At 33.7% G+C, this 12845-nt stretch overlaps 1 protein-coding gene across 3 annotated transcripts in view; it reads right to left on the bottom strand.

Moving 5' to 3' along the window:
- GSK3B (glycogen synthase kinase 3 beta) overlaps window positions 1-12845 on the bottom strand; it is a 212125-nt gene that overhangs the window by 39803 nt on the left and 159477 nt on the right. For all 3 annotated transcript variants that reach the window (XM_031037801.2, XM_006742174.3, XM_006742175.3), the window contains exon 8: window positions 4715-4810. In XM_031037801.2, coding sequence (XP_030893661.1) covers window positions 4715-4810 — 96 coding nt within the window. The remainder of the gene's footprint in view (window positions 1-4714; window positions 4811-12845) is intronic.

The following is a 12845-nucleotide window of genomic DNA, read 5'->3' as shown; positions in this document are numbered from 1 at the left end:
GCTTTTCAAAAACAAGGGTTATATATTTTACTTCTTTTGCATCCTTTATAGTATCTGAGTATTTGGCACAGTGCTGGGTACATAGGAGATATGGGTTTTAACAAATGATATATTAAAAGCAGATTTTTGCTTTCTTTTTTAATCCACCCTCAACCCTACCCCTCTGCTCCCCACAAGTGATCTTGAAACTTATGCCTTAGTATTCTTTCTTTTTTATATTATTCCTCCTACATAGGGATTAGCCATCCTAGTGGCTAGATTTTAAAGTGCATAGTTTCCAGCAAAGAAATGGGAGTATACCCAGTACAACTAGAGAAGTGAGGAAGTCTACTCACACGGGAAAATAAATGTTAGACAAGGAAAAGTGATTATTTAACACTAATAAAGATGTAGGTGAAAAATTCAGTAGAGAACATAGTGTATTTAACGAGACAAGTGATAATGGATTAGTAGAATGTTCAGGGCAGAGGGATGTTAAGTAATAATATAGAAACTAATTTACCTAAGCAATAGAACAAAAAACAGATGAGTACAATCTTAGGAACCAGTAGAAGTCCCAACATAGTTTTATGCTTTCTGGAGTACATGTGAGCAAAACCAGAAAAGGTTGACAGAGTTCACCTGCAAAAAAGAAGTCTGACAATTTTTGTTTTGTGCTCTCTCGACCCCTCTGAAGGCATTTTTAATTTTTAAAAAACCTTTTTTAAAGGTTTATTTGAAAGAGAGAGAATCTTCAAGCAGACTCCTTGCTGAGCACGGAGCCCAACTCAGGGCTCCATCTTACAACCCATGAGATCACCACTTGAGCTGAAACCAAGCTCAACCGACTGAGCCACCCAGGTGCCCCAAAGGCATTTTTTAAACTATAAATGTGTATAGTTGAAACAGGTTAGTTTATCAAGTGAAAAACCTTGTATTGAAGGGCTCAGAAAAAAAGGTAAGATTATAAATAAAGTCTTAAAAAATCAGTAGGAAAAAAGTAAGTACAGTAGGGTTTTATGTTTAGCTTTAAACATAGAGAATAATAAACATAACCTGTCCAGTCTAGTCTGGTACCTTAACAGCTGAAATGATCTCAACCTCAATTTTCTGATTACTCTTAGCTAGTTGTAAATAGTAACTAAATTCATTCATTTTCAAGTATGTGGACAGTGTTCTAAGAAATTGAGTATGTAAGGACTGACTTGTAGATACTGCTTTCTAGGATACTTAAATAATAATCTATGGTCCCACATATCCCATAGACATTTAACTATTAAATAAACTTATTATGTATGCCAAAAACTTAGTAACAAACATTTTGAAGCATCCATCTTATTATTACCACTATGAAAAAGAAATTAGGAACTGCTATAATACATACGGCATGACTTGGAAGGTATTATAAGAGTTAGATGGTGGGGGGCGCCTGAGTGGCTCAGTCGGTTAAGCGACTGCCTTCGGCTCAGGTCATGATCCTGGAGTCTCGGGATCGAGTCCCGCATCGGGCTCCCTGCTCGGCGAGGAGCCTGCTTCTCCCTCTGACCCTCCCCCCTCTCATGTACTCTCTCTCATTCTCGCTCTCTCAAATAAATAAATAAAATCTTTAAAAAAAAAAAAGAGTTAGATGGTGGGAATTAATCATGAAGAGCTCAGATAATTAGAAAATATTTCATGGGAGAACTAAGATTTGAGGTCTTGAGGAAAGGTTAAGATTTGATAAGCAGAGAAGATCATTCTAAGTGTGAAAAGAAGATACTAGTAAAAGAAGCATATATGGCTTCTCTGGGGAACAGAGGTTAGGAAGGTTAGGAACAGGACAAAAGTAAACCTCTTGCTTCTCTGGAAAAAAAAGAAACATTAAGTTTCTGTTATCCAAAATGACTATATAATCTGTTATCCAAAATGGGACACTTTTGAGAGTGAAGGGGCATTCAGTTAATAATTACACTGAACAAGCATAAAGTGGCACATATGATCACCATTGTCCTTATATGCATATTATGTCAGATTTTCCTAAAGACAGTAAGTAAACAGAGAAGATTTTTAAGTAGGAGTGACAGTATTACATGTGCTTTTAAGAAAACTAACTTTGAGAGCAATGAGGATTACAAAGGATGTGAAACTGAAAGAGGGAAACTGGTTAGGAGGTTGTTTTAACAAATTCTATGGTATGACGATGGCCTAAAGTCAGGGCAGTGGAGATAGAAAGGACAAATCACAGGACTATATTGGAGGTAGGATCTTTATATTTATTTAGAACTGAAATAAAATATTCCTTTATATGCATATTACTATTTTCAAAAGAAATCAGAAAAGACAATAGCTAATTGCTATCTTACAAAAGAAAAAACTTGAGGCGCACAGAGTAGAAGCAGTACTCAAACTAGGTCCTCACTTCATACCTAACAGACTGTTATTTAACCATACCTCCATATACTAAATGCAGAATTTAAGCTTCCTCTCTTCTGCCAACGAATCTCCATCTCTACTTAATTCTTAAATTTCCTTTGCATCATTTGTTTTGCTTTCTATCTGGCTTTTTATTCTTTGAAGTTTACAGCGTACACCAATGCAGGAGGTCTTTATCCTCCTATCCCCAATCCAATAATGGTCCCTGTTTCAAAACATTAGCACCAATTTCCTTTCCTACTTAAACCACAAGCGTTTTATCAATGAATTAGATTACTCTGGCTATTAAGTAATAGTTAAGGGCAACTTACTGGATTTCTAAATTCTCAAGATTCTTGCCATACACCATACTAGGTTCATCTCACTATTTAGTTCCTCTGTTTGCTATCTTTCCTAAACATCTGAATCCCTTCACCTCAACGCTTCCATGGAAGACATTTTCTCTCTTGATCTTTACGTCTGCCTACGTTTTTGAGTACACCAGCTTCCAGTCCTTGGGGATACAGCTATACTACACTGCAGCACAGAAAAGCAGGGTGAGGAATACTTAGATTACACCAAAAAGAGCTTTATTTTTCTTTCTTCATAAAAATGACATGATTATTAATGAAAATATGGAAATGCAAAACAAAGAAAATAAAATCACCTACACTCTTCTCACCCAAACTACCGTTAGCATTTTGGACTATTTTCCTGTATTTATTCGTTATACAGAATTGTCTTTGTTTTTTGTTTTTCTTTAACATGACTGAAATCATAGTATACTACAAATCACTTATAAACACTTCAACTTCTAATAACTTCACTAGATTCAAACTGCAACTCAGCCTTTAAATCCCAACAGGCCACCTAGGGTTCTCTGAGTTTAGAGCCAGGTGAGAGACCCTAAGTATCTTCTGACCGAGATTCAAAATAAATTTTAAGTGTAAAGATCACAGAATGGTTTATCTCAGAATATTTAGGGTTTATTATAAATTTTAAGTGTGGTGGGAAAGGCAACATCATGGTCAGTGAAAGCTAACCTATAATTCTGGCACTAAAATACCAAGGTCTCTGATCTAAATAAGTAATTAGTAATAAAAGGATCTTCTGCAATGAAGAGAGATAACAAGATTGAGAACTTGAAGGAAAGTAACTAGAATCAAAATACAATTTAGAGATAGAAAAAGACACACTTTGAATCTGGGAATATAAATGACTTCACCTCTTATTATAAAAGATCTATTACCAATTAAATGAACCTATCACTGCTCAAAACAAACTATTATATGTACATTTTTAAGCACAGAAAATCTCTGCTTGAACTATAAAAGAGTTGAACTTTATTAACTCACAAAAATATATAATGAAATATAAGTAAATGTGAGAGGAGGTGCATGGTGCATAACTCTAAGTCTGGCACTACACACACACACACACACACACACACACACACACACACACAAGTAGAAGTTTAATCCTGGTTTTGTCATGACCACCTATGTAATCTTGAATAAGTTACTTGGTATCTTTGACCAGAGTTTCTGAATCTATAGAGTAAGGATGCTAGAGATTCACTCTAGCAATAAACCCTAATGAGATTTTTTTCTCTGCCCTTAATGTCATAAATTAAACTGAAATGAAAAAATTTTAAATAAAATCTCTCTTAAATCATTTCAATTAAGTATCAAAGCAAAAAATAAAGATTTCTGGTAAATTAGTACTTATGCTCTTCAAATTGGTTCCAACTATGCTCTAAGAATTGGTTAGGCTATCCAACGGCTAATGACATCCTGTTAACATATCGATGCTTTCAATGTATACTCCAAACAAGATCAAATCTTTTTATTCCCCTCCCAAAATACCAACAGGAAAGCAAACAAAAGAAGAAAAACACACAGCATCATTTATAAGACCTACAAACAGTTTCAAAAAAGAATAAAGAAAATATAAGAAATACATGTTTTCATATGCTATATGATACTGAGTAAGTACCTCTGTGTAAAGAAATTAACTTTTGAGTTTTAAGTAGTCAAAATTTATATATAAGATACTACTCCTAATGAAATTCTGTATTTTAATGGTATAGGTACACTGTCCTCAACCTACAAATAAAAACCCAGGCTGAAAACTGTCTACAGGAAATCAGTGGGAACAAAACTATACACAGTCAATGCAACACTAAAGTACAACTACCCAACTATCTTTACATTCAGAACTGCTGTGTACTTTGTACTCAGGCAGCTATCTAGTACCAAAATAGTTTAGTTTAAGAACAATGAGAAACCCAAGTTTAAGTTAACTATTGGTCAATGTGCTTTTTAAAAAACTCATTTTGACTCACCTTAGTCCAAGGATGTGCCTTAATTTGAGGGAATTTGAATTCTGTGTAGTTTGGGTTCATTTCTCTAATTTGCTCCCTTGTTGGTGTCCCCAGGACCTAGACAGAGAAAGCAAGTTATTGCCGTATTTTTCTATATACTTACAAATCAGTCTTTATGTTTTAATGTATTGGTTTCATTGGAAAAAAGAATTCCAAAGTCATGAAATATATAATTCATTAAATACAGCAGACTTCGCAGAAGATTTTTAATTGACTCTAGATCCTATGCTCTACTACCCTACACAGACTTTTATGATAATCATGTTAAACCAGGGTTATACAAAAAGATCACTTAAAAACATTCAAGTAAAAATCAAACATCTTTGTTCTATTGAGAAAAACCATCTATTGCAATCATGGGCATCTGAAATGAGATCTTGTGTTCATTTAGTAAAGTATAGCCAAAGGTTTTATTATCAATAAATTAATCAGAAGAACCTTACTCAGACAGTGTCATGAATAATTCTATTCAATCAATGAATATTTAGTGATTGTTCCCTGTGTACAAGGAACTATGTGATGACATATGGAGACTACAAAGAACAAGAGATTTCTTGTTATAATGAACTTATATGTTTGTGTGTGGAAAAAAGTCTAACTACAATACAATAGGAAAATATGTTCAGCATTTCAATGTCTCTAGAGATACAGTATGCGCTGGACAAAGGAAAGCATACAGAACTGACTGCATGAGACATGACAGGAAGAAACATTAATTACTAAAAATGAGCACTTTGAAAAAAGATGACATACATTACTCATCTTTATGATTCTAAAGCCTGGTATAAAACAAATTTGTTAAAATATTCGGCCATTTACAATCCAAAACCAGTGCCACAGAAGGAGTGTAATGTACTAAGTACTTGATTTGTGGTGGCAACCAAGCAGGGCAAAGTAAGAACTTCAGGAATTTTTCTGCTTGTTCGTTTTTTGGTTCTAATTCTGTAGACTTCATTAAAAACAGAACTTAATCAAGATTTTTAAGAGTTTTGTTCTTCAAAAGACACTCTTAAGAAAACAAAAAGGCAAGCTACAGACTGAAAGAAAACATTTATAAAACATACATTCTGCAAAGGACTTATATACAGAATATACAAAAGACTCCTATAATTCAAAAACAAAAGGAAAAACACCACCCCTCCCCCCATGGGCAAAAGATACAACTAGACACTTTACCCATGAAGACACAGATATTACGTAAATAAGCACATGAAAAAATACTCAACATCATTATCATCAGGGAAATACTAGTAAAACTGTAAGACACCACCTACATACCTACTCAGAAGAGTAAAGTTAAAAAAAAGATTGTGTATACCAAGTCTTGGTGAGGCTGTAGAGCAATGGAGGCTCTCATCCACTGTTAGTGGAAATGTGAAATTGTATGGCACCTTAGAAAACACTTTGGCAGTATGTTAAAAAGTTAAACATATACTTACCATACATCCATCACTCCCACTCCTAAGTATTTACCCAAGAGAAATGAAAGCATATGTTCATACAAAAACTTTTACACAAATGTGCACAGCATCTTTTTTGCAACTGCCAAAAAGTGGAAACAAATGTCCACAACAGATGAATGAATAAACAAACGGTGGTATATCTATATGATGGAATGCTACTCAGTAACAAAAAAACAACATGGATGAATCTAAAAATAATTATACCCGAGTAAAAGAAGCCAGACCAAAAAGAGTACCTACTGTATAATTTCATTCATATGGAATTCTAGAAAATTTTGTCTACAACAACAGAAAGAAAAGCCATGACTGTGAAAGGCTGAAGACAAGTTATTACAAAGAGCACTAGGAAATTACTGGGGGTGAGGAGTATGTTCATTATCTTGATTTCATGGTGGTAGTTTCATGTGTGCACACATATGTCAAAACTTCCCAAACTGTATACTTTAAATATGTGCACTTTACTGTATGCCAATTACATCTTTCAGAAATTATTTAAATATTCGAATACATAAAGTTTAAGTAAGATAAGTGGAAAGGACACTGAGCTACAGAGCTGTAGTATTATTTGTCAATATAAGTCAAAAAGGAATCTAGTTAACTATAAACTGACCTTTAATTCCTAAAAGACAATTTCTGAGCAAACACCTGATGTTACTGGAAAGAAAAGAAAAGATGTATAAAAATAATCTAAATTATAAACACATCATTCTGTGGAAAGTTTGCTTTTGGGCACTGGAAACAAATGTCTAGTTAAATAACCTCCCTTCCTTCTTGTAGCAGAAGTCCAGCTTTATAGAGAGGAGCAAGGTATTATATCTAGTACTGGGAAGAGAAGTCTCTGGCCTTTGCGACTGCAGGTATCAGACACTTATTAAGTCAGGAACTATTCACACTTAAAATATGAAGGCTAAAAAGGAATCTTAATTTTTATTTTTAAATAATTAAGCAAACATTTATATCCTATTTTACCCCTTGATGAAGTGTGTGTGTGTGTGTGTGTGTGTGTATGTACTGGGAAAGAGGGAGAGGAGTGAAAAAGGAAGAGTGAGCTAATCAATAATTCTGCCCCCCAAATGCAACCCCACTGGATTCTTTTAATTGCTGAACAAAAATACCAAAAGCAATGACACAAATAAATGAGTATTTAAAAATTCATACCTTCAATGACCCTACAACTTAATAATTCCATTTTAAGTTATATACTCTAGCCTAGAGAAACTTTTTTATACATCCAAAGCAACAATGTAACATAATAAAATACTATAAAATACTATAGGCACAAGCAAAAATCCAAAAGTAGAATTAGTAAATACACTGTAGCATAGTCATAAAATGGTACACTAACTAGCAATGAAAATGGGAATATTCATTAGATTATTCAGCTTAATAGGAAAATATAAGAGAGACTGTGACTGGGATGGGGCATAAGTAATTCCTCTAATTCTTAACATGAGTGATAATTACATTGATATTTGCTTTATTATTGTGCTTTACATTGAACACATTTTAATATATTTTGGCATTATGATATATATCACAATAAACAAAATAAGACTTAAGAAATGCCCACTTTTGAATCAGTGAGTATTTGCTGTGCAGTTCCCCTCTATTTATTCAGTACTTTGTTAACACAAGACACAGTCCTAACTCCCCACAAGTTAGTAAGAATGCTAAAAAAATGAGAATTGTATGTCCATTAGTAAATCCTTCCTTTTACTGTATAGACAGAATTCACATGGACTTATCAGCCATTTGGTTAACTTTCTGATAGGGGCTATGTGAGAGAATTCAAGGACACTCCTTGAAGTGAATATTTAATTCTTACTGTTTTTTGTTATATCCTAAGAACATTCCCAATTGAAGTAAATCTGTGAAATACACAATAAAACAGCTGAGAAACATATGCAATATACACAAGGTTTGCTTAACATTCGAACTTTTAATAATTTATTTAATGTGAAAGCAAGAAGTATACTGTATATGTGTTTTCACTCCCATATCTTCTCCCTAGATTCATGTCTCACAGCCACTCACATCTAAACATTTACCCAAAATTTTGTAATGAAAAATGTCAAACATAGAGAAAAGTCGCACTTTTTTTTTTTTTCAGTGAAAACCCTCTTCCTTTATACCAACTACCCAGATTCCATGATTAATGTTTTACTATGTTTGGTTCATCACATTTCCATCCATCTATCCATACATCAATCCACCTTATTTTTTTGATACATTCCAAAGTCAGTTGCAGACATTGCCACATGTTAGCGCATATATAATTAAGGTTCAATATTTATGACTTTTATTTAAGCATTTTTTACATACTTGGAATCTTCCTTCAATATACACAGTATGTACATGCGGAAAATTTTTTATTACAATGGGAAATAATCTGCTTCGACAGTGATATAAAAAAGACTATTATAATTCTAATTGATGGTCAGAGTTTAACTATGTCCTTTACCTTCAAAATATGTGTATCCGTAACTTTTAAGAAGCTAATTACTAACCAGTAAATGGAATCACTGCTCTATACACTACCAATCATTTAAAAACAATTAACCAAATAAATTAGTCTGTTACCACAAAGCAGCAATGGAAATCTTCTTATCCCTTTGTTACAGCCACATGATCTTGAATCACTAAGGCCATTAGATGGGGAAATAAAGATTCTAATGTCATAGGATTTCCTATGTTTAAACTCTCTTGCCAAAAATACTCAACTATCATTTCTCTATTCTTTTTCTTATTATTTTTTAAATCTTAAAACCAGGTTCTCCCCAGGCTGGCTAGTAGAGATGGAAACTAAATGGAAGATCCTCTAGAACAGCGGTCTATAGGCCAGAGAGTAAATACTTGAGGCTTTGTAGGCCATAGAGCCTCTGTCACTATTCAACTCTGCTGCTGTAGCACAATGCAGCTGTAAACAAACGTTTATTTACAAAAATAGGTAGTAGAGTGCATTTGGCTCCTAGGCCCTAGTTGCCAAACTCTGACCTAGTTCAAACATTTTTAGAGATGAGAAAAACTGACGCCCAGAAGGAGCAACTTTTCAGAGGTCAGAACTAATTAGAGCCAGAGCTAGGACATAATTCAAATTTCATCAGTGGCAAACCAATTTTAGGAGATGGTATCAAAGAATCTGTTTATTGGACTTTGTTGGAAGATGAACAATTTCTATTTCTAATTTTGGTAGTTGTGAAAGATGTTGCTTTTAAGTATGAAGGCACAGAGCTGGAAGAGAAAATAATATTTAAGACAATCAAGAATAACTAAGTGGTAAATAATGGGTATATCATTTAGAAGAGGGCTTGAGGGTAGAAAAACAGGTTTGGTAGTACCTAATGTATAGGTCCTAGGTGGCTGCAAAAGTGTAGAACAGGTAAAGCAGGTTGAAGGAGAAGAGTACTAAAGATGAGGACCAACAGGACACAAATATGTGGAAAAAGGGAAATTTAAAAAGAAAACTGGGACAGAAGTCCAAGAGACTGGAGTAAGTCCTACAGACGATACCATGGAGGCCAAGAAAAGTAAACATTTAAAGAACAGAGAGGTGAGTAACTTATGACATAATTAGCTCAGATAAATAAAAGTGTTCCCTATATCTGGCCATGAAGTGACTTCCTTTCTGATAATGGTGAGACCAACCATGAAAAGAGCAAAGAGACCATAATCATCTGAAATAAGTTCTCCTTTCAAAAGGTCCATCAGTGAGGAAAAGGAGAACAAAGAGAAGAAATATTTATGGAGCACTCAGTATATAAAAGCTCTGTGTGAGGTATATCAATTTTCTTTTCTCATTTAAACTTTATAATACTTTATTACCCATTTTACACTTAAAAGAAATTATAGTTGATGGGGTAAACTGACTTCTCAAAGCTACAGTTTGTCAGTTGTAAATATGGTATTCAAATGCATGTGCAGTTGACTCCCTAAAATGGTCTACCCATTATTAAGGGTAAAAACAAGGAAAGGATTTTTTTTAAATAATTAAAAAAAAAATAATTTTCTTTAACTCTACTGATTATACCATAAAATGAAATCTAAATCCTTCTGAATTGTGCAGGATATACTAAGACCATGAGGCTGTAAGTTTAAAAAATTAAATAGACTTAACAAAAATCCTCCATGATTTAAATAAAATCTACCCATATCTGGTAATTCAACTTAATAAAAAGAATATCCTGAACATTTATATTATAGATTTTAGGCAACAGAAGAATTATATGAAGAAATGCAAGCATCTAATTAACTAAAGAAAATTAGAAACTTTTAACAAACTTCAAACTTATTTTACAAATTCTTGCAAAAATTCTTACGATTTAGCAATTTTGATAAATCACTTTGACTTCCTTAACTGTAGATTCTCACTGTACATCCCATGCCTACTCATGCTTAAGTATATTTGCAATACCAAGCATACAACTTTTAGTATTTTTGTCTGTTGTGATTGTTTCACATGTGTAAAATCTTGGTTGAAATGTTAAATGGTTGGCAAGTAATATAGTTGTGCATATTATAAGTAATTTTATTGCAAGAATTTCTATTTTTATTTTAATTTTTTAAAATTTAAATTCAATTTAGTTAACATATAGTGTATTATTAGTTTCAGGGGTAGAATTTATTGATTCATCAGTTGCATATAACACCCAGTGCTCATTACATCAAGTGCTCTCCTTATTGCACATCACCCAGTTACCCCATCCCTCTACCCACCTCCCTTCCAGCAACCCTCAGTTTGTTCCCTATAGTTAAGAGTCTCTTCTGGTTTGCTTCCCTCTCTGTTTTTATCTTATTCTGTTTTTCCTTCCCTTCCCCTATGTTCATCAGTTTTGTGTCTTAAATTCCGCATGAGTGGAATCATATGGTATTTGTCTTTCTCTGACTTATTTCATTTAGATTATACCTTCTAGTTCCATCCATGTTGCAAATGTACTGCCAAGAATTTTTTTATCACAAAACCTAAGTTACAGAAACTATTGTTGTTACTGAATTACGTTGGGAGCCATAACTGCTTAAAGGTGGTCAGTGTAGGGGCGCCTGCGTGGCTCAGTTGGTTAAGCATCTGCCTTTGGCTCAGGTGATGATCCCAGGGTCCTGGGATCAAGTCCTGTGTCAGGCTCCCTGTTCAGCGGGGAGTCTGCTTCTCCCTTTGCCCCTCCCCCTGCTCGTGCACTCTTTCTCTTTCTCAAAAATAAATAAAAAATCTTAAAAAAAAAACCCAAAAAACTAAAAAACTGAAGCATGGAGGTAAAAAGGCCAGAAAAACATATGTACATGTGATTCAATTCTGAGAAGGGGGATGGGAGAACAAATGCAAAAAAACTATTTAAAGAAATAGTGGCTAAAGTTTTTCCAAATTTGATGAAAATCCAATGAAAAGCTCAATGAATCTCAAGTAGTCCAATACAAAAAATATCATAGAGAGTTAGAGTCAACCAGTAAAAGCCACTGATAAAGGGAAAATCTTTCCCAAAACAAAGAGAGACACGTTATAATACAGGGTATCAACAATAGGAATGACAGCTGACTGCTCATCAGAAACAATGCAAGCCAGAAGAAACTAGAAACCTTTCTAAAGAATGAAAGAAGAAGAAAAGCTGGAAACCAAGAAATTGTGCCTGGTGAAAATAACCTTCAAAAGACATTATTAGGCAAACAAAAGTTAAGAGAGTTTGTCACCAGATTTTCACTGTAAGAAAGTACTTCAGGATGAAAGAAAAGGATTCCAAATGGACATTCCTATCTATACAGAGGAATAAAGACCACCCAAAATGGTAAATATGTGCCTTTCTCCCTTGCTTTTAAATTTCTTCAGAAGAAACTGAGTGCTTAAAGCAAAACAACAAAGTATTATAAAAGTACTATAGCAGTAAAATGTATGACCACAGTAACACAAAGGACAGGAAGGGGAAACAGAAATATACTGTTGCAAGGTTCTTACTTTATATGTGAAGTGGTATGTTATTATTTATAGACGGTGACAAAATAAACATGCCTATTTTCAATCCTAGAACAACTTAAAAAAATACAAGGATGTATAGCTTAAACTGCACATTGGGGAAATAAAAAAAGGCTCATTATATCCATAAGGTGGCAGTAAAGGAGAAAAAAAATGGAATGAAAAACAAGTATCAAAGTAAAATACTTAAAACTCAACCATATTGATAATTACATTGAATGTAAATGGTTTAAACACTCCAATTAAAAGGCAGAAATTGTCAGACTCTATCAAAAGACAGTAAGTATGTGTTATCTGTGAGAAATGAATTTTAAATATGAAGACACATAGGTTAAAATGCAGAAAGTTACACCATGCAAACACTTATCATAAGAAAGATGGAGTGCCTACATTAATATCAGAAAATAGAGACTTCAGGGCAAGGACATTAAAATAAAGAGGGTCATTTCTTAATGATAAAAGTAATTTTAAGACTACTTGAAATTACTGTGAATACCATGTGTAGATAAGAATGTAGAACACAGGAACTCTCATATGTTGTTGGTTGGAGTGAAAAATAGTAGAACTGCTTTGGAAAACAATTTGGTAACTTCTTATAAAGTTAACATACACATATATGACCAGAAACTTTAGTCCTAGTCCTTTCTTGAAGAGATACCTAAACACATAC

The sequence above is a fragment of the Leptonychotes weddellii genome, chromosome 1 (genome assembly GCF_054177405.1).
Source record: "Leptonychotes weddellii isolate Sample4059 chromosome 1, ASM5417740v2, whole genome shotgun sequence".
In the NCBI taxonomy this organism is placed as follows: Eukaryota; Metazoa; Chordata; class Mammalia; order Carnivora; family Phocidae; genus Leptonychotes; species Leptonychotes weddellii.
This window is presented reverse-complemented; position numbering and strand designations above follow the sequence as displayed.